The 24,022-nt window shown below is 34.2% G+C and overlaps 1 protein-coding gene across 1 annotated transcript in view; it reads right to left on the reverse strand.

The window, feature by feature from the left end:
- The window catches only part of CFAP47 (cilia and flagella associated protein 47), a gene marked incomplete in the record, with an annotated part of 209,882 nt that overhangs the window by 18,469 nt on the left and 167,391 nt on the right, over positions 1 to 24,022 (reverse strand). Inside the window, 5 exon segments of the mRNA XM_072404123.1 lie at positions 2,493 to 2,496; positions 4,348 to 4,506; positions 10,256 to 10,350; positions 12,908 to 13,067; positions 19,775 to 19,870. Coding sequence (XP_072260224.1) covers positions 2,493 to 2,496; positions 4,348 to 4,506; positions 10,256 to 10,350; positions 12,908 to 13,067; positions 19,775 to 19,870 — 514 coding nt within the window.

Raw genomic sequence — 24,022 nt, forward strand, 5'->3', positions numbered from 1 at the left:
CTTTTGAAAGTGTCCCATGGACCTTAACAACTGGTGAGAATGCAGCTGTTAGGACTGCTTATACTTTGATCCAGAAGTCTATCATATTCTCAACATCAGTTTATATATATTGTATAGTCTGAGATGTTGTTTATAACTAAATTCTTTCCACAAATGATATTGAAAATAACCAGTACTGTGTCATGTTTTTTCAAAGTAGACTTTCTAATTATGGCTACATTCACAAGAGAAAATAAGGAAAGACATTTTCAAACACAACAGACAATTTCTGAGTTTTAAAGATGCAGAAAGAAGATACACAGTTTTACATTTTAATATGAAGGAATACGGAATGGTCAGAGCTTTATGATAGATAGGGAAAACAATGAAATAAAGGAAAAGAAACAAAAACTGCATTAGATACCATGTTATACAAAAGTGTTCCTTGAGGCAGTTTTTATTATCATATTTCTGTTAATGCCATGTTTTTAATTTCAAGCATTCTGAACAGAATATCTCCCTGTATTGCTAGGAACATCTTCACATTAACAACCATGAGAAAAAAAATGGGTAATTATAATGAATTATGCCACGGCTTGACAGAAACTCCATAAACAAAATAAATATATTCATCAATAAATATTCTAATAAATCACATTTACTGAATCCAGTAAAAGAAAAGAAAAAAAGGAAGAAATCCTAATTAACTGTAAGTGGTATTTGATTGCAATTACTGAAAAAAACGAATTAAAGATGATTTCGCCGTATTTAATGCTAGTGGCTTCAGTTTCCTTGTATAGAAAAAACGTCATTGTGTTTTAAAACCAAAATCGTCAATATATAACATCTTCAGAGACAACTTAACACTAGCAAATTACAACTACCCTTTCTTAAACTTTCCTAACCATCACTGTACAGTATGGAGAGAAAAATGTCTGCAAACAAAGACCAAGAACTAGAAAGATATCAGGAATTCCTCTTAATGTACATTCAAGCTTCCACATTAGGCTGTTTGGAAGCACAAACATGTGGGGATGAGCACAGATTAGTGCTGTAGAGTATGAAATTCATCTTTTATGGCTCCTGGTACTGAAGACATACAGAAGAATAAACATGAAGCTACTCTACAAAATATTGCAGCATCAAGAACTGCAAATAGGCTTAATATAAAAGCAGTGGCCAAAAAGGTAGGGGTAAAGGTTGTTTTTAAAGATTTACTCTAAATAAACCTTAAAAATGTATGCAACATTAAAGTACAGCTTTTCATTAAATGCTTGTGAACTTGAATAAATTAAAGGTATCATGTTCTATTATGAGACTAAACAATAGAGGACTGAAAACATTGGAGCTGATTTATGAAAGCTTCCCAATGCTTCAGAGGATACACTTTTATCAGTGAAGCTGGGTGAGCCAGCAAACTTGGAATTGATTTCTTCAAAGTCACTTGCTATTTGTTAGCAAATGTTATCAATATTAAACCAGATCTATTCCAGGTTCACTGATGAAAGTGTACCTTGTCCAGACTCTGAGAGCTTTCATAAATCAGGCCCATTATGACACCAACAATGCCCCCCTACCCCTGAATAAATTGTGATGATATACCAAGGAAATCTAAAAAACTGTCTGTCTTCCCTGATCAGTTCCCTGCAGTGCTTAAGAGAGAGTACTTTGTAGGTGCTATGAAATCCTGGCGTACATTGCAGCTGCTCTGAACTGTTGAATATGGCAATTCATAAGATTACTCCATTTTCTCTAATATGTCAATCTCTTGAGAATGGATTCCCAAAGTGCTACAGGATCCCTAAAGGGATAGCAATCAGTGAAGATCTAATAAAGAGTGAATAGTGGTGACAAGTAGTTGCTTGCCAATGCAAATGTAGGGAGATGGCTGGGGCGGTAAAATGCCCTTGAATGTTGCATGTAGAATCTAAAACAGACTGACTGTCACTGTAAACTAAGTCTGAAATCCCTGATATAGCATAGGATTCTGTGATGCAAGCATCTGAAGGTATTTTTGTTGGTGTAAATTAAAAACAGAGATATGCCTGCTTGAATTTATATACTTTGCAATAAAGTTACCTAATTTATTGACTGAAAAATTGTCTACTTACACAAAAAACACATGTGTGATCATAGAATACATTACCATGTGGTGCAGCAAGTTTTATTAGACACGTTGAAATAGTAACTACCAACATATGGCAATGCTACAGATTATTTTTTGACAGGAGTTCAATTTATATATTACTAATGCTTTTATAATGCCATCACTTGTATAATAGAATGTGTCAAAAATCTAAATAGGTCTAGATTCTTATGTGTCAGAGCATTCCATTATTAGTCTCTTAGCCTTGAAGAATGTCATGTTCCAAATCAATACCTGCCTCTTCATCTAAACACTGGAATTCATAAACACTTTTTATTGCAATGGCATCAAAGGCTCTGAAACCTTTAACAAAATATTTATTTAATGTTCAAAAAAAAAAGCAAGTAAGCTTGTTTAAATAACATACCATGCTTAAAGAATAGAAAGTAAAAAGGTATTCTAAATATATTACCCGAGGCAACAAGTGTAATTAACTGCAGCCACAGTGAAAATTCACAAGCTTTGAGGATGTACATTTATATGACATACCAGGGATAGCACACTAACAGTTTATTTCAGTTTCTGGACTATATTTGCAAAGTTTGAAAAAGGGTTCTCACTCTTGCTTCATTCACCATAACAAAACATAGATTAAAAATCAAACCGAAAGTATGGGACTCCCTTGTTATGGTAGGTGAAGAAGTTGTGACCTGAAAAGCCTGGAGCAAAAAGTCCAGGATTTGGAGTTTTAACCACCAGGAAAATTGAAAAGGTAAGTGATTTATTATTTCTGCAGGTACTAAAACCATAGGTAACGTGTTTAAAGGATATATGTAAATTGCAAAAAAAAAAGCACTAAACGCATATATTAGACAAATGTTCATAAAAAATATCTGCAAATAAATTGATTTTCTGCAATGTGTTAAGAAAAAAACATGTTAATCATATGTAGTTGATGAGTGAGCAGATATAAACATAGGCAAATAATCACATTCATGATTATTATAAGTTGTACACTTTTTTGTAACAATATTTAAACATAAAATAAAAGAATTAAATTAAAAAAAGTTCTTCTTAATGAACATATTAGTTAACAATTATATAAAAAATATATTTTACACATGTTGCTTTGCTACAAACTTTTTTAGCACTAAAGGTCACAGAGAGTTGCTATGATAAACTGGAACATTTTATTCTCTTCTGCTACTGTGAATAAAATGATTGTAGCCAAATCAGTGCACATTTAACAACAACAGAGTTAGGTACTATCTATCTCCAATTTTTTTCATTTTCACCAGCAATCAAATTTTCAAGACAAGCTTTCAAGGCTCTAGAACTACTTCTGGGTATAAGCACCTAAAAATGTACTTTGACTCTGTGTACGCCTAGTTACAACAAAATGCAACAATCCAGCAGAAGAAGAAATAAGAAAGATAATCATTGAACTGCAACCCATGGTAAGAGGATGGAAGACTGAAAGAACTTTTCCATCAGTCCAATGGTGGCCTTCAGGCAGCCAACCAATTAATGACACAAATTAATAGGAAGTAAAGAAAATCTTGCAAGAATAGACACAGCAAACTGTGCATCCACATGAATCCATTAGGTGTTACATGGAAGAAGAACCTTCAATATAACTGAATCATACAGCTACAATTCCAGTCGAGCAACAAATATAACCAGGACTGCTATACTGGAAACACAGAACAAAGATAGCTACTGATAACCTAAGTCTGATTGGCAAAAACCAAATATTAATAACCTAAAATTATTGTTTGTGACTGTCTTGGGAGTAAATCTAGTGTTAGTATAGGTGCCCCTCAATGAAGAAAACAAGGAGGTCCGTAATGATTAGCCACAATGGAACCATTACAACCACCACTATTGGTAAGTTGATGTCCCCACAATGCGGCATCTCCTGTTTGTCCCCTACCTTCTACAGATCAGAATGGGCCACTAGGCCATGCAGTGTGTTCATACAGCTATCCTTCCAAAATTATTATCACCCTAAACAATAATGTCAGACGAAAGTATTTGAAAGTATGTACTAGGCTTAAGTGTGGGAAATGCAGTTGTGTGATGAATGCATGTATCTTTAATAAAGACATGCTATGAAGACTTCTACATGTGTGAAGTTAGGCTCATCTATGTCGCTTAGGCTTTTTAAACAGACCCTCTCTGTTAAGATATCAGTACTTTTCAGAAGGCTAATCCCTCTTTATTATTTCAAGTTATATTATTAATAATACATAAAAAAAGAATAAATATTAGTTTAACTATACCATTGCAGACTTGAACTTCTTCTTGTATATGGCCAACCTTTTCTGTGGATTTTACATCATGAGCTGATGCTGTCATTGCTGTCTGACTAGGAACAACCCCAGTTAACAATACTTCTACCCTCTCTTCAGTCCGATTTCTTGCTTGGCAACTCACAACTGCTGAAAGAATAATCAAATATTTTTAAGCATCTGGTAACATTTTAATAAAAAAAAGAGAACACACAAAAAGAACAAACACTTCCTTCTTGAAATACATAGGTCTTGCACAGCAAACATATGCTCCACTTAACAAGCAAGTGAAATACATATGTTTGACATGGAGGTCATTTATGTGTTTTTGAACCAGCATAGTTCAGTTTGGTATATTCTATTTTTTGCAGTTCAACTATTCTGAATAACTATGTGTATTATACTTACTAATTAATTGATTTGTATTCTTATCTGAAATTTGCACAGCTTTGTCACACAACAAGACAAGTGACATCACTTTTTTATTACAGTGTTATCGCTCTACCATCCACCTTAACTGATTATAGTGGGTGATGAATTTCTCTTTTTGCTACATAAGGTAAGAAAGGGACTGAGAAAGTATTAAAAACCAAATTATTAACATTAGAGCCACAAATTCAACATTACCAAAAGACAGCCTCTATACTTTGCTTATGACAAAGTCAATTTAAAATGTGCTTTACTCTTAATTCCTGAGCAACAGCACAGGCTGATGTGAACTTTTGTCATCTTAAATAAAAGCTTCATAATAGTATAGTCTAGGTAAAACCCACGTCCAGACATATTAACTGTGTAATGGATTGAGCAGAGATTAGAACCTTTGTCGGGTTTTAAATAGAATCTGTGCTCCTAATAGGTAGATTTCTTTTCACAGAATAGGTAGGTATCCAATGGGCAAAGGCAAAAACATAATCGAGCTGAGTGAGGGAGGACTGGAATTTTTCAGCAGTTTTTGGCCACCACACTCTAATATCCTGAATACCAAATGAAGAACAAAAGTAAAAATATGGATGAAATCTTTACTTTTCCCAATTCTATCCGCACTAAAGCAAAAAGGAAAACCAAAGTAAGCGTATTTATTATAAAAAGTGTGATAAATAATTAACTTATACATATACTAGAAGTTGAAAATGCATAATAAAATGGCATTTGGTAGGAAACACAGATAAAAAATTGAAAAACATAGAACAGAGCAACATCGGCTATGGAAGGAATTGAATATGCTTCTAAATTTAACAAATCTACGAGCAGCTAACATTGTGTGCCTTCATTTTTCCTGTTGTTCAGGTATTTAGACCTAATGCAGCTACAATATTATATTGTCTGTGGCCACATTTTCAGTTTATAGATCATGTTGACATTATGAAGTTTTGCTTCCCATATGGAAAAAAGTTTGATTTCACTGGACAAGAGCTGAAACACAAAGGCAGAATGATAGTGACAGCTGAACAGAGAATAATAGGATAGGAAACAGAAAATACGAAAGTTCAACCCTCTGTAGAAAGGTGTTATGTCATTCAAAAGACATTGTGTTGTATGCCCCCATTTTGTGTAAATATATCTTGTTCAGACATGGACCAAAAGTTTTCAGCAGTTAGTTGAACTTATTTCTTGCTCATAAGACACCAAATATATGTGTTTGTCAAAGCATATTTTGCTCCTAACTTTAATGTCTATGTGTTCTCAAAATGTAATATATTTAAAAACATATGTTGTCATCAATTTTAAAGTGAACCTGTTTGCTCAGGGTCACTTTATGTACCATATACCTACAAATGTACATATACTAATTACTGCAGGCCTATACTTGAAAAGCCACTGCACGTATTTACCAATAGGAAAATTTATTTTACTTAACTGGAAATATTTAAAATCGTGAAAAAAAATTCTACAAATATACTATTATTATGCATATACACACAATGTTTTAGAGAGTATGTGTATGCTTAAATACAAATAAATGAATAAAGTCATTGATGTGCCTTCCTGAATCATTCCCACTTTCCAGTGTTGATGGACATGGTCTATTTCATTTAGAAGGCTATATATTTACACTGTATCATTAGACTTAATCAATGTGTATAAATCTTCCTCACTGTGATAGTTGTGTAGTTTGGTTACGGTGAGCCACCTCCAGGTATTGTATACAAATAAATGGGTAGAGAAGAAAGAAAGAGGTTTGAGGCTCAGGGGTTTTTTCTCATGCAAGAGGTGAAGTGTATTGAATGGTTATTTCATACATAAGCTATCAAATACACATTAACATATAAAATTACTTAAGATTCTGTCCTCCTAATATTTCACAACACAGAATACTTGTACATACTATACATAGTGATTTTCATCAAGAAATTATAAAAGTAATCAATTAATCAATGTGTGCAGGCCAATCTCAATTTAACTTAATATTGAGGGATATAAAAAAAATCTGTGCTATAACATTTGAGGCACTATTACAAAAAAGTTCAGGAGTATTTGTTGTACATGTCATCTGAAAGGTTAAGCACTTCTGCTATACAGACTATTCTGCTTGATTACAAACCACTGGGTAGCTAGCAACAAGATTTATTTATTACAATTCTCCAAAATCCTACTGTTCCGGTCAACTCCACGTAGAATGACCAAGCATAGCCAAATTCACTTTCTTTTCACTTCAATGAAGAGTTCAGTTCAATATCAATTAAAATGCATGACCACCCAATTTTGAATAGCAGTAAGTAGCAATTAAGGTATCGCTTTTAAAATGACAGAAAATCTCCATACAGACTATAAACACAGTGACCACTGCCATATTTATACAAAGGCAGATTTTGCAAATCAGCAATGGTTGAATAGCTTTAACATTTATATTTTTGTTACCAAGTCAAGTGTAACTCTTTTCATTTACTAATGTAATAAAATGCATTTTTAAAAGCAAAGGAAATGGATCAAGCATGTAAATGCCAAGTGTTACCAAATTTATCAAGTAAACTGACCTTTCTTTGCTAATACATTATTATGTTTTTTTAAATTAGGTTTACGTTGATAACACTTCTTCATGGGTTATATTTAAAAAATGTAACTTTTAACATTCAAGTGCTTAAAGTGAACCATATCATTCATAATCATGTAAAAATAAGTAGTGGCTTCATAACTGTCTTGGTAACTAGTATTTTTATTAAATGCACTTCTTATGGCAGACTGGAAGTGAGGTTGTAGTGTGTTTACGGTATATGTGGGTAAAAGAAAAGTTTTCTTAAAACACGAATGTGGTTTTATCCTGTTTTATTTATAATACCATAAAAGTAAGTACTATGAAATGACATGTCTTATCAATAAATCAAAATGATCCTTTCTCAGTTTTAACAACATTGCAGAAACAGTACATTATGTAGACCACGTACATTTCAGCAGGGACCATGCTGGAAAAGAAGAAACTTTATGAAATTTACTAAAGGAGTTGGGACTTTTCACATATCTATATGTGAAGATATTAAACATTCTTTTCCTAATGACTGTATATGCGTGTGTATATATGTACATGTAAGGCTAGTGATCATACTGGTCAGCCATTGGCAAAAATGCTGCAAAAATCTAGCTCTCCAGAAAGGGAGAAATATCAGAATGAAACTTCACTGGTCCAACCAGTTAGATAGCTATGTAATAGAAGCAGCTGAGTGGATTTTTTACTCTCCTAATAATCCCTAATAACCCTGCTGCTGACAACTTTCCACTAGTATCAGGATTGCTATTCTGGTCTTTACAACATGGCCATCACAGTTAAGGTTAGACCAGTGTTTCTCAACTAGGGTTCCTCCAGAGGTTGCTGGGTGTTCCTTGAGCAATGAGCAGTTTGTGACCCTCAGGTCATTTTACTGTAACTGGTATCATTGATCTGTAAAGGTTATATGCTCCCCACTAGTTAGCAATATAGGGGGCATTCTTCCTAAAGACCACCACACTGTGAGCTGGGGATATAGTGAAAACAGCAGGGGTTCCCTGGAGACCTCTAAGTTATTTTAAGAGGTTATGTCATCATGTTAAAAGAGTCAAGAAACTTTCATTTCTATTCTCTTACAATTTTTTTTCAATAAAATTTGAAGTGTTTAAAAATAAAAAAAAGGGCAAGAAACACTGGGTTAGAGATTTAGGACAATTTAGTGGCATGGTCTTGTTTTGATACGTTTGTTAGTGCTGAAAACCTTTTTGCTGAGAAGCATGTTTTAAATAGCGTTTAAAATCTGCCTTGTGTAGACTTTAGATGATCCTTTATAAAATATGCTTATAAAAAAGTTAAGCAGCTGTTTTTATAGCTTGCTTGTCCAGCCTCATTAAATCCTAATTGAAATGAGTAAAAACCACAGCGCTATTTGCATGTTTAGGGCACATCACCTGGGAGCCGAAACTGTCTGAAAATTACAGCATAAAAACTCTTTACTAAAGATGGTTGTTGTGTCATTAGTGTGGGGGTAGAGGGAAATTCTTCAGGATTGCAGGAAACATGCAGCTTGCAAGGACGAAAAAATATGCATGGTCCATGACTAAAGCATTAGTTGTAAATATTTGGCACAACTGTTATTGGTAGAAATCTGATACAATTGGTAGTTTCTGATATGAAAAGGTCACAAATATTGACAATGGGCACTGCATGATAATTTAAAAGAATAAAGTGGGCAATATATATTATTAAGAACTAAGAGAATGCAAACATTTGAACAATCTATTCATCATTCTCCCTATTGCTACATATTGAATAATGGTTGTGATATTCTTTAATGCTTTAATTTGGATCCCATTAAAAGTAAAAAAAAATGTGCCTTATCTGATCACACGTTTCATTAAATGGTACATAATATACTGTACAAACCTAGCAAGTGTATAAGTGTATATGAAAATATAAGGGTACGTAAAGACAAAACTTTTACTAGTTTTCTAATAGAGTAAAGAAGTGTTAATACCTCCATTAGGTTTAATTGTGTGTCTACATCTCATCAGAAAAACTTCCCTTTGCTTCTTTTCCCAATTTATCAACAAGTAAGAGAAGTCCTCCCTAAACGAGGAGACTCCGCCACCCTGGTGGTTGTCACCAAAACAAGTTAAGGACCAAACAATTTTTTTCTTTTTGAAAAAAACAAACAAACAAAAAACTCTTCAGAAATTCATTATTCTAAAGATGTACAGTTTAGGGATTATTAGGATATTCACAGGTGATTACAGACTGAAAAAAACAGCAGGAGATGACTTCACTGAAAGTAATTATCTCTGTCCAACATCTGTCTCTGATACCTTACATCTTATTGGAAAAGATGCAATATTTGCACATTTTATTTAATTTAATGTCTGAAGCAGTAGATTCCTGCTTGACGCTTATCACCTTAGCGCACCCCGTTTTGCATCTTGCCTACTCCACAATCATTACTAAACAAGATCAGATTATAGAACATTTATGTCACTGTCAGCAATCAAAAATAGGACCTTGGGAATGATTTTTTTTTTACCCCTGATATTCAGCAAAACTCTATAAGATGTCTGGTTTTATGGGACACTTGTGGCTTAATTTCTCTACTTTGCAGCCTCAATAGGTTAAAAATAAAAAAAAAATGTTTTTTAGTTTATAAAATATAAAATTTAGGTACATTCTACCTCAGTTTGGTATGCCTGTACACCCGAAAACTACAACCTTGTTTTTTGCATTATCTGGCCCTTTAACCAATATGTTTTCACAAATTACCAAAACCAGGCATTAATTGTAAATTACCAGGTCCCCAGAAGTGTAAAAATGCTTTTGGTTCATGGTGGTATATTGGTATAGAAGCTGGAATAGAAAAAAATGTCCCAATTTTTGATCTTACATAAATTGTAAAATTGTATATAAATGCAAACTGTGTGTGTGTATATATATATATATTTATATATTTACCTGGAGTTGATTTTGATGGCTGAGCTTCTGGAATTCCACGAACTGGGTAAATCCATCGAATACCATAAATAGCCCCATCTTCAGTTTTTGATACGCTGTAAATTAAGATGGTAAACGACTATTTTAATATTCAGGTATAAACTGTAGGGGAAAAATATACATACAGGTTTACTTCTATAAAGTACTTATTCTAACGGCTCTATTTATAAATACAGGTATTTCCTCATGGGAATCTTCCAGGTTCATTTGTTTATATGGCAGTATTTGATTCCCACCAGAGAATGTCTGAGGGAATGTCACATTCTCTGTTTTATAAATAGAGCCCTAAATGTATTACTAAATTGCCTGCATTTTTCATGTTATATAGTGTGTACATAATTGTACCAAAAAAACTGTTAAAAATAAATAAGTAATAAAAATATTTATATTAATATTATTGTTATTATTAATAATAATTATAATAATAATAATGATAAACCATATTTATATGGCCCTAACATATTATGCAGTGCTGTATATAGGCATTAAATAGGGGGTTGCAAATGGCAGACATATAGGCCCTGATTTATTAAAGTTCTCCAAGGCTGGAGAGAATGCATTTTCACCAGTGAAGCTGAGTAATTAGGCAAACCTGGAATGGATTTCCTAAAATCAAGAAATTTGTTAGCTACTTGCTATTAGCAAACGTTTTCAATCCTGGACCAGATCCATTCCAGGTTTGCTGGATCACCCAACTTCACTGATGAAAGTGTATTCTCTCCTGCCTTGGAGAGCTTTAATAAATTAGGGTTATTGGGAGCACCCAGCGAGGTCTTTATGGAAACAGAGATTGATTATCCTGATAGCAAACTTTTTGGTTTATACACAGGCTTCAGTATGGGATTTCTTGGAAGTAAAATAAATAAATAAATAAACTTTAGCAACAGTACTTATTAAATACCATATATACTTGAGTATAAATCAATATTTTTGCACTCTAATGTCATTAGAAGAATTAGAACTTCAGTTTATATTCGGATGGCACCTAGTGGCATGTGCTGGAACCACATTTTCCTCTGAAATGACAGCTCAGAGCTGTCCTGGACCAGATCCCTTCCAGGTTTGCTGGATCACCCAACTTTACTGATGAAAGTGTATTCTCTCCAGCCTTAGAGAACTTTAATAAATCAGGGCCATACAAACAATGGGCCTGATTTAATAAAGCTTTCCAAGGCTGGAGAAGATAAACTTTAAATGGTGAAGCTGGGTGATCCCATTAATTGCTATTTGATAGCAAATGTTTTGAATCCTGGACCAGATCCATGTACAGAGGAATGAAGTACACTTTTTATTAATCTGCTGATGCAGGGAAAAATGCTTAGTTCAGGAATATCAAAGATTTACTGCTCCAAACAGTAATTTCTTTGGTTCACTAATGGAAATCCAGCATAAGACAAAACATAATACTTGGTAGATCAAATACTGTGATGCATTTTAATATATATACACGTAATCACAATGCACAAACACCGGGGACAATGCTAGTTATATACTTTCCATAGCTAATCAAATATATGACTAACAGATGGTTAATTATCAACACCTACAATTTTGTTTCTTAAGGAACTTACCACATGTATCAAAGCTCTGGGACCATTGCTAAACATTTTTAGCAGCAGCACAAAACAATTGCACCAGGTAGACAAAATTTGTGTTCATCTATCTACAGAATGTTAATATGAAAAAAGCTATTAGTGTAGTTGAGCATTTTGTTGATTGTCATTCTTCTGAATATCCATTATTTTCTACTCAGGATATCAAGAGAACATTTTAGTCCCTAAGTGGCGTTTAGGTTTTACATGTGTTTTATGTTTTACCGTTCTACAAAAATTAAGGGTTGATTGAATCTGTAGAGTATATTTATGATTACCATTTCTTTTTTTCATTTTTCATGTATGAGATTTTATTGTTAGCCATCTCACCGGCTGATATTTTAAATTAAAGTGTACACAGCATAAACTGTATGAGAACATTATCTGCTAGATCAGTGTTTTTCAACTAGGGTTCCTCCAGAGATTGTTAGGGGTTTACTAAGCAATGAGCAATTTTAATATACAGTGAGCTGTGGATATAGTAATTATAGCAGGGGTTCCCTAAAGACATAAAAGTTATTTCAAGAGTTTCCCCATGTTACAAAGATTGAGAAACACCGTGCTTGATCTTGCACCTGTTGAATTTACAATGCCCCTGACAAAGCAGAATGTTCAGGTGCAGATTCATCTACAGTAATCTAAAATTTGGTTGTTGTCTGGAGCACTGTTCTTTGGTTATCCTTATTCCTAATTCCAATACATAAGTTTCACATTTGTTCTTATTACACTGCACACAAAAAAGAACATCTTATAGCACATCAAATAACAAAAACATAGTAGATGATTATGCTGCCCAAACAGCGTCATTAATTGCATGGACCTAGGGTACCATCATTTCCCAGCGCAACCCTAGTAAGAGTACTAACGACTTTGCACAAGATTGCATAAGCCTGAAAATTGTACTTTTTTTCATAGTCAGTTTTTATATTGTCATTTTGTCATTGCAGCCTATGCCTTCACTAAGGGCATTTACTCACTCTGTGTTAGGGTGGAGCTAACGTAACAGTTTAGGGCTACTTGCCTTTTAAGTTCTGTACTGAAATCTTCAACATTGTTGTGTTCCCAGGTGTCTCCATTTGCTTTCACCATATGCACAACCACTAAAGCCTCATACAGTTTCATGGTTTCAGGTGCAAATAATACTGGTATGTCAAGCCTCTCCTTTGGTGCTAAAGGAATTCCTATTAAATACATACAGAAAATATAGACAGAAATTAAAAATAAAGGAATTTTAAACAGCAATTTAAGAAATATTATGTTTTTTATTTAACAGACCTGCACTGATAATAACATAAAAACATTTACAGTATTTATCATTACTACTCAATTTAGTCTTAAAGCTAGCTCATCAATACAGTGCAAAACCTGTTTCCATGACAACAGAATACTTTTATTTACAAAAATATTATAATGAATATTATCTTTATATACAAGTGTATGTGGTCAGTAACATAAAGTATTGTTAATGCAGCACATGTAAAAAGATGAAAAGACAGCATATTTTGCCTTTTTTTCACTGCATGGATTTTACAAAAGAAATCATGTTTTGTCTTTTGAAGCATAAAGTTGCATGCATATCACACACCAATTTAAGTTGAATTTTTAATTTAGAAATTCATACATGCTCTGATTTTGTAACTGTTTTAAAACTGGAAGAACTGTGATCACAATATTGTACTGTTTGAGAGTAACTATTGCAATTTAAAATTTCAACACTGTTTGTAAAATGTATCACACATATCTTTATTACTCTCCATCTCATTTATCTTGTTCATGTGAGCAAACATAAAGCTGAACATTTCTGACAAAGGGAAAATGAAATTGTTATTGTTTCAGATGCAATTGGATTTTTGACATGTTTAAATTATGTTTGATCAAGTTTGACAGATAATTATATTTTTACTTCATAATAATATTTTATTTTTTTTTACATTGTGATTTCTTTATTTTAATAAAATATACACCTTGACACTAATAATTCATTTTTTCTCTGTTGTCAGCAGTTTTCTAGAAAGTAAACATCATATGCAGTAGTATAAATAAGTGCAAAGGAAAATATGCCAGTGTTTGTATAAGACAAGGATCCTTTGCACACAGCAAAAATGGCATTATGCTTTTTGTACAACTGTACAAAAAGGCTAATGAATGATGTCTTTCTTTTCTTGGCAATGATGTAATACCTAAAATGTATGTAAGGTGTGGTATTTCTAGTCAATTTTCAGTCATAATTAATGTTTACACACAAAAACACGTTAAAAAATCTTGGTCATCACATTGAATAGTAATTTTACAATCCCAGACATTAAAGAGAAAATACCTGTTATCTTTGCCCTGATACTAACCTGAACTTAACCTCTGCAGGTAATTCTTAAGCTCTGTAAAACCGTAAACCACTTTTTGTTTTTCAGAAAACCTATTCTTAACACTGAGCTTCATAGAAGTCTACTTGAGATAAATCTTTTAGGAAAAGTCTGGTCATTTTTACTTACTTACAAGCAAAGGACCTTTAAAAAGTCATGGGGAGCTGGGAGCTGTTTGGGGGACTTATTGCATTGCAAAAATACCACTACACCTAAAAGTCCTATCATGTTGCTCCAGGGGAAACCATAAATTACACAAATTCTTTAAATACACACACTTGGATGATGACCTGCATCTAAGCTCTCCTGGACTGAAAAATATAGACTACCATGGGAGTAGCTGGGTGATCTAGCAAACCTGAAATGGGTTTGGTCCAGGATTGAAACGTTTGCCATCTAATAGCAAATTATTTTTAAGGCATTTATTCCAGGTTTGATGGATAACCCAGCTTCTCCCATGATAGTTTATATTCTCCAGTCCTAGAAAGCTTTAATAAAATCATGCACTTGTGTTATTGTTTATGCATGCAGAATGGTTAGCAAGGAAAGAATGTGAGCATGCAGCTCCCACTGCCTATATCATTCCAGGCCCATATATATTTTATTTTTTAAGGGACACCTCAAAAAAAGTAAAAATGCTAAATTTGTGTTAAACCAATTTTAAACCCCACCCAGACTCTCCACCTAAGGAAGCAGGTATTTGACATGACCAGAGAAAATACACACAATGGACACTGTGGATCAGCAATGCATACAATATTTTAACTTGTCAAAAAAATGTATACAGCATCCTTTTTAACTGGCTTTATTTTACTTTCAACCCTGTAGTGACGTTTACTTGAAGCTACCCCTTAAAGCTAACTCTGAATATAGCCTTAAGCAAATGTTAACTGGAGCTATGTGTGTTGCTGTTAAAGATTTACTTTCACATCCTATCAAGGGAAACTGTTTTCACTGGGAAAATGGAAGGAAATCATCAACAGAACCCCAGAAAATCCATGACAACCTGACAGGGATTTTTATCCATCCTCACACTAAAAGCAAAAAAAAAAATACAAAACTAAAAGCCAAAAAAGGATTGGCTTGACATTTAAATTATTGAGCCCATAAATCTAACTTCTAAATGCAAACTTAGTACCACAACTGTAATTTTCATGACCAAAATCAAAATAATATACCTAATTGCTGCAAAATTATACCCAAAAAAACTTAAAAAAAAACATGAGTGCCTTACGTCTTTTGGTCCAAAAACTCCAAAAATAACTGCCCTTTGTAAAAAGATGGTTTATGAGCACCATTTCTTCAGCCAAGAGGCAAAAATAAATTCTTCTTAACTCAGTGACACTTTAGTTTTCTTAGTTACAGTCTAGATCTATGTCTGTCCCTAGTCTGTCATAATGTGTGTTTCATAAGTATGGTTAACCTTGTCTGTACTAGCTTGTGTTTGATTATTCTGTCTTCTTACAGTATGCCATGACCATCTGTTGTTCACAGATCTTCTTGTCTGTACACTTTCTACTTTTAGTCAACCACCTGGACACTGTAGCTGTAACCCATGTAGCATGTCTGATTATCAGCTTGTGGAATTCCAGGTACTTCTTTTACATTTTGTTTCAGGGGAACTTTCACACCATGGCTTCCTGGGTGCATATCAGCCTATGACATTAGGCATGAAGTTGCCATGCCTTCCGGACTATGAGCAACATGGTGTAACGCTTGGAGAGACAAAGCCTCAAGGGGGCGCTATGGTTTGCACAAAAATGGTCCTAAAAAGGGCAAAGGTGAGCAATCTAAGAGGCAGCCTAGGCTTCTCTAGAGCCTCTAGTGGAGAGTATGTTCCACTGCAGGTTGCAGTCCTAGGGCACACCCGGGTGGGTAGGACAATGCATGGTACCAAATTAGCAAGCAGAAGATAGTCAAAAAAGGCCGGGCTCAAGGCAAGCAGCAGACAAGCATAGTCAGGAACAAAGTACCATGAATCCAGAGAATAGACTCCAGTGACACGGGGTTACCAAAGGCACAGGGGAACACAGAAGACACAGGATGCAACGGGTGACAGGGGGATCACCAAAAAGATAAGGGAACACTGGAAATATACAAGGGAACAGACAAGGAAACAACAGACGGGCGATAATGGAATAATGCAGGACTGGGGTATTTTTTGCACGAATGCTGAGTGCTGTGTCTGAGCCAGTTAAGAAGCTAAGTGTGATTAAGAGGCTATTTCCTGATTGGTTGGCGGGAGGGGGGATGCTGATATACTAGGAAGAGCAGGTGCGTCCAGGATCAGAATTGTCCACATGTGCAGGAGAGAGGTGCCAGCAATTTATCTTTACATTTTCCAAAAAGATCAGTTAGGACATTTACAGACCAAAGATGCATGTGTGTGCAGAATTCCCTGAAAATGCATTTTTTACTTCTTATTTGCACAGACTATTTCTTTCTCTGTTGAATGGTTATTGTGATTTTCATGCAGTGCCATCCACCCCCTATTGAAAGATACACTGCAGTCAAATTCAGCACGAATACATATTGAGCAATTGACCAAATTAAAATATGTGCCAAAGGAAAAAGTTATAAATTTTAACTTTGTAGGAGTGCAGAGGAAAATAAAAAACACATCATAATGCCAAGTTGTGATTGAATTTCACAGAATTTCTTTAAATTGTATGTGAGTAAAAGGCAATGCAAAAAAATAAACATTAACTAATACACAGAAACTCTTTGGTATTTCTGATTCAGTGTGACAGTGTTTAAATGTAGGCAATCATTTAATTTTCCTTTATCTCACTAGGTGCCAGTACAGGGTGTCAAACTGCACAGAACTTTTTTTTGCTGTTGAGTTATTTAGAAGATATGTACCACAAGTAAAAATAGGGTAATATATCCTGTATGAATATATCTTTGGGTAGTTAGTTCTCTGGAGATTTTGTGAAATATGCCTAAGTCATAGTATGTCCAGCAAATCACCTGCTTCTCTGTCTTAGGTGTTTTCTAATTTAGAACACAGATTGTAAATTCTAAACAGAACATCACTCTCAATGATATGTTTAACTTGCTAAATGAGAACAAAATTTGATTGCTAGGGTTTACCAACAAATTAGGTGGCTTTGTTTGGGAAGTACAAATTTATTCTTCAAACGTAGTTTAGGACAACCCTGAGATTGTGTCTGCAGAAAAGTTTCTGATAGCGTCTGTGTAGTATTAATTCTGTCTGGGAACACATTTTTTTGTAGTGTTAGTACGGTTATTTGTGCGAACTTGATTTCTGGTAGTGTCAATATGGTAATAATTGTGCTTGGAGACATGTTTCTGGGAGTGTCAATATGGTAGTAATGGTGTTTGCAGAGATGTTTCTGGTAGTACCAAAGCAATACTGATTGTCTTTGCTGACATGTTTCTATTAGTGTCACTTCTAATTTTGCCTATGAAAATGCTTCCAGTCATGTCAGTGTGGTGCATATTGTAGATGCAGACACATTTATGGCCTATGGGAGAAAAAATTTAATTCTGGCCTTGATTTCTAATGTGATCATGACATGTGTGTCAGATTGTAATCGAAATTAAAATATAATTTTTTTTTTTTTGCAGGAACACATACAGAGAACCCACCAGCCCCAGTGCTTCCCCAATACACCTAGAAAAAATTATCTACCTGAAGATGGGGTTTAAAAGCTTTTCCAAATGGATCTACATTTTTTGAATTTGATTAGATGCAGGTGCTGAATGTACAATTTTATTAGCTATCAAATGGCTACTAAGCAAAGCCCTACCTTGGAAAATTGTGCTAAAATTTTCACATAAAGTAAACTTTTGATGGCCAAGAAATGGTGTCATAGCCAACAAAGGTAATATAGCACCATGCAAAAAGCAATGATTCTGAGTATGATTAACAAAAATCACAATATTAAGTGATATAATGGTGTCAGATTATCTCTTGCCTCTTCATCCTTATAGCCGAAACATCTATTTACTTTACTGCTTATTTCAGAAAAATGGCCAAAAATGTTTTTTGGACCTACGGTATGTGTTTTTCAAATTGCAAATATATTAAATAATTCATTTACACCAGGACTAAATGATACTGGGCAATGTCTATTGTGTGCAAATATTGAGGAATTTGTGTATTATTATTTTTCCAATCAAGTATATTTTACTCAATTACACACATATGAGACAATTTTACGACTGATAAAGGCCAGAATCTCTTACATAATTTTACAGCTAAACAGTTTATTTAGAAAGTGTTTTGTGAACTATTTCTCTGGTATATAATATTAAAAGCTGTATCTGTTAATTAAATTTTATCTGTCAAGTTTTGACATTTTATGGAATTATATAAGTGTGGTCCTCAGTAAACACACTGTCACCCTTAAAAAGTATTTCCCCCAGTTTGGCACATGTTTTCACCTTCAATGGGGCTGTTCAGCATGCCTATTCTATTAGGTAAGATTATTATTATTATTATTAATATTATTATTATTATTATTATTATTATTATTAATAATAATAATAAGCAGTATTCTTATAGCGCCAACATATAACCCAGTGTTGTACATTAAATAAGGGTTGCAAATGACAGAAAAATACAGATCGTGACACAGGGGGAAATTACAAACAACACTTACAATACTATCCAAAGTATGCTTTTACTGAATCCAATAATTAAAAAATACTAGCTTTGAACTAAAGTAACATCATTCAACGGTTTACAGAAAACAAAAAGAAGCCTTCAAAGAAAAGAACAGGGTCCCTACAGTCAAACATTGGGAAGGTTCACTGATGTTTTTCAGGTTGCTTTGCTGCTTGAGGCACTGGTAGTCTTGACGGCATGATATTATAAAATCTGAAGACTACCACAGAGTTCAGCAGGACGATGGGCCTGATTTATGAAAGCTCTTCAAGGCTGGAGAGAAAACACTTTCATCAGGGAAGCTGGGTGATCCAGCAAACCTGGAATGGATTTTTTAAAAGGTATTTTGCTATTTGTTATGCTATGCTATTCTATACTATTGAAATGTTTTGACCAAATCCACTCCAGGTTTACTGGATCACCCAGTTTCACTGATGAAAGTGTATCCTCTCCAGCCTTGGAGAAATTTAATAAAACAGGCCCAATAACCCAAAGTTTGCTTCAAAAAGCACCCTTCAAATCTGACAGACCTGAAGCAGCCAGCAAAGGAAGAGTGGTCCAAAATTCCAGTAGGGAGATGTAAAAGACTCATTGATTGTTACAGAAAGTGATTAACATCAGTTATATCTTTAAAAGGGTGAGCTACCAAGTATTAAGTTGAGGGTGTCAATATATATATATTTAAATTATCATGATTCATTGTACTGTATTTTATAATGTTTGTAGGAAACAAAGGAAACAAACAGAAATCTATATAAACATCTAGGATAATCCAGACACAAATCAATTATCAGAAGGCAGCAATGAAAAGCACAACACCTGCAATGAAATGGGATAATCAAGTTATTGTGCTATTTTCCCAACAATATTATGACAAAAAGTCTAAAATTAATACCTTGTGTCTGCTTCAGGGGAAGACAGAATGCTGGTTCTTTATTGATAGAATGGCGAAGAACAGATGCACTAAGTCGATGCATGGTCTGTTCTTGATCTGTAAAAAAAGTAACAAAAAAGATGGAATATTTTCTTATACTTCAATGTCAAATTCAAGGAAATAAATTCACTGATGGTTGAAATGTGATCAAAGGCCTTTTCTAATGAAAGTACTTCACGGATGAATGTTCTTCAAAGTACACTCTCAAATAGGAGGTGACAGCATCTCCCTTCCGTTTCTTTTCTCTTTGCATTTTTAATCATGTTGCTTGTCATGCCTGCAATAATTTGAGGTTTTAACCTGGAAATCATACTAACTATTCATATTACAAATTACAAAAATAATCAACTGGCATGAAAAGATTAAATACATGAAAATTGGATCATAAAAAAAATATGATTCTCGAATTAGTAACAATCTGGATTTTGAAGTGTAGTTTTAGTTATTCAGATATTATTTATCATTAAAAAATGGCAAGTTAATGACCAGAATGTTTATCCCAACAATGGGAAAATTTGTGTAAATCCTGCCTTTTATACAAAAGTCTAAGTTTACAGCCCAGTTCAAGTGATTTTGTACTTTTCTTATACAGGGCAAAGCAACAGGATCATTTTAATGACAGCATCACCAGACACATATTTGCATATTTATATGTTCACTCTCCCGCCATTTTATTTGGCCCCCATGTGACAGCAATGAGTGAAGCACATACCTGACTGCAAAATAGAGCAGTGGTGGAGAAAGTGTTAACTGATAGTTGGATTGACATTAAAGGGATATATTTTTTTTTTTTTTTAATATTTTTAAAACTGCACCTTCCATGTTAGTGTTAGATCCCAATATGTACTGTACTGTTTATTGTGATTCTGATTTTCTTTTGTGAATGCTCTGTATTGTTAGCAAATCTGTCTGACATTTATATTTATTATGCGCATTGTATTTTTTCTCTTGCACTTACCTAATAAAAGTTTAAATAAAAAAAAACAGCTTATTAAACAAATGCATTATTAAGATAATTGCAATATTTAAATAATCCCTTTGATCGTGGTATGAAGGTCTTATTTTGTATTTACATTACAGCAAACAGACACAAGTTTAAGGCTACATCAGCCTTCCTCGGATACTCTATAATATGGGCATGCATAACTTTATATACACCGTGGGCCTGATTTATTAAAGCTCTCCAAGGCTGGAGAAGATCACTTTCATCAGTAAACCTGGGTGATCCCACAAACCTGAAATGGATCTGGAGTCAGGATTGAAAACATTTGCTAACAAATAGCAAATTACTTTTATAAAATACATTCCAGGTTTTCTGGATAAGGTTAATGCCAAAAGGGCAATTTTGTAGTGCTGATTCCTTGCCAGTACAAATCTCTAATGCGGTGTAGACATACTCCTGATTTTTAACTTTAAATTTACAGAAAATCTTTAAAGTATATGTTTATCAAACAAAAATAGTTTCAGAAGAAGCCATTAAAATAATAATTATGCTAACCAGTCCTTTGGGTGGAGACTATAACTCTCAATCTCCTGAAGTGCTATGGCTGCTCCTGGTATCCAACAATTCTAGGTGTGTAAAAGTGTAAACTGGGAAGGATACCAGCAGCATCTGTAGCTCTGCAGGACAGGAAAGACTGGTATCACCACTCACTGTATTTTTACATCAGGGTCTGGATGGTATTTTAGTAAGCTTCTGCTTTATCGGATAAATATACCCTTTAACCTTTTATCACACAAGGAAACAAAAACAACGAGCATATAGGCTGTATTCCTAATATTAAAGTAGATACTGCCGTAGTTACAGATAAGCCTCATGGCATGGTTTACCACTCCTAACATGTTTCACAACTTATTACATTTCATGTTTAAAAACAGTAAGATTTAAACCCCACAAAACAGTATTATAAATGGGGAATTTGTTTACAAAGTAATAACACTTTTGGACAAGCTGAAGTTCATTCATGCTCATTCATATACAGCGGGGTAATATGGGACTAAGCACATCTTAGCTTAAATGAACAGTAAAGTGTATTCCTTAGCCCCACAGCCTGCTCGTAAAAAACGTATAAAAATTATTGAGTACAAAGTGCAGAATATATTTAGGGTGCAGTGAAATGTCCTGCTTTAATAGAGCAGAACCTATTTGATCTAAGTAGCCCACAGGGTTTATATCAGCCCTCATGAAAGATTAAACATATCTGTTCTTTTGAATGTTTAACTTTACACAAATATAACTAACTTTATACGCCATACAGAGAGTATAGATTTTAGATGGGACACCAAAATAAAATAATCTATGTATTTATATATTCCCTATAAAGTACTAGTCAAAAGTTTGGACATACCTTCTCATTCAATGCTTTTCTTTATTTTTATTGTTTTCTAAAATGTAGAATATTCTTGAAGACATCTAAACAAATGTATGGGGGAACACATATGGAATTATATTTCACACAGAAAAGTGTTAAATAAACCAGAATGTGTTTTATATTTTAGGATCTTCAAAGTAGCTCCCTTTTGCTTTGATGACAGCTTTGCACACTTCTGGCATTCTCTAAATTAGTATCATAAGGTAGTCACCTGAAATGATTTTCTAATAAAGTGGAATTAAATCAGTGATACTCACCAATCCCTGTTTCATTGCAGAGCACTGCTCCTTCCTTTTTTTCTATTTGTATATGATTTTCGGCCAGCTTGATTGGCTGTGCTGGGATGACATAACCTCTGCACAAATGCACAGGAGTTCATTTAATCCCAGGACATGGGCAAGGGAAGGTGGGATTGCTGGGTTGTACAAGCAACCAGCACTGAACTGCACATGTAGGAGCAGTTATTGCAGCAGGGACACCACCTGTCCCTTTCTGAAATGATCTGCTTGAATTGCCAAAGTTCAAAGTGGGACTTTGGTTCCACTTTAACAGGAGTGCCTTGTCAAGAGTTATTTTCTGGAATGTCTTGCCTTCCCAATGTTTTTGAGACCATTACTTGTGTTGTGTAGAGGTAGGGTTGGAGTAAAGTTCTATACAGGGGAAAGAACTATTAGACTGTGTTCTGCAAATAAAGCCATTACTGAAGAAGAACCACAAGATAATTGCATGGCACAGAAAACACAAGGAATAAACATTAAACCAGTAAAAATCTGCACGTCTGTTGAGTACATATTTGAGTTTTTTGGTTCCACCTGCAATGTCTGTAGTTTCAAATGTGAACCATAAAGAAGGAGGTGTAGTAGTGTGGGGGTGCTTTGCTGGTGACACTGTTGGTGATTTGTACAGCATTCCGCAGTGACATGCCATGCCATCTGGCTTGTGTTTAATAGCACTACCATTTGTTTTTCAGCAAGACAAATGACCCCAAACACACCTCCATGTAAGAAGGAGATTAGTGGAGTGCTGGGTCAGATGACCTGACCTCTGCAATCACCTGACCTAAACCCAGGTAAGATGGTTTGGGTTGAGACAGATGGCAGAATGAAGGCAGCGCAGCCAGCAAGGGTACACAACAACTCTAGGAACTCCCTCATGACCGTTGGAAAACCATTCCAGATGACTACTTCATGAAGATGATTGAGAGAATGCCAAGAATTTGAAAGGCTGTCATCAAAACAAAAGGTGGCTATTAAAAAAAAAAAAAAAAGTTTAACTTTTTTTGTTTAAAACATAATTCCATATGTGTTCCTTCAAAGTTTGGATGGCTTCAATATTAATCTACAGTGTAGAAAATGTTACATATAAGGAAAAACATTGATTGAGAGGGTGTGTTCAGAATTTTCACTGGTACTGTATATTTCCCTAAAAAACAATGGCATAGACCAAGAAGGGCCAGATCAATGCACTTTACAATGATTTTCAATTGTTAGAATAAAAGCACATTTAGAATTTAATATAGACAAACACAAAAGCGAAAGAGACATGAATTCGATCCAATTTTGAGAATGTTCTAGGATGAACAATGTCTAATCCCTTGCTTGCTTTTTTCTATCAATTACCTTTCAAAAAGCTTCATGAAATGTTACAAACACAAATACTAAGCATGTTTCAATGAATAAACTATATATTTACACACTGACAGTGTGTCTTGGTCACCAAGGTAGAAAAATATATATTTTTTTTCAGTGAACATAATATCATGGTATAACAAATAATTTTCATTGTATGGTCTTTGCTATTCTATGATGTTAGTTATTTAATAACAAGGGTATATATA

The sequence above is a fragment of the Pyxicephalus adspersus genome, chromosome 1 (assembly GCF_032062135.1).
Source record: "Pyxicephalus adspersus chromosome 1, UCB_Pads_2.0, whole genome shotgun sequence".
Taxonomy (NCBI): Eukaryota; Metazoa; Chordata; class Amphibia; order Anura; family Pyxicephalidae; genus Pyxicephalus; species Pyxicephalus adspersus.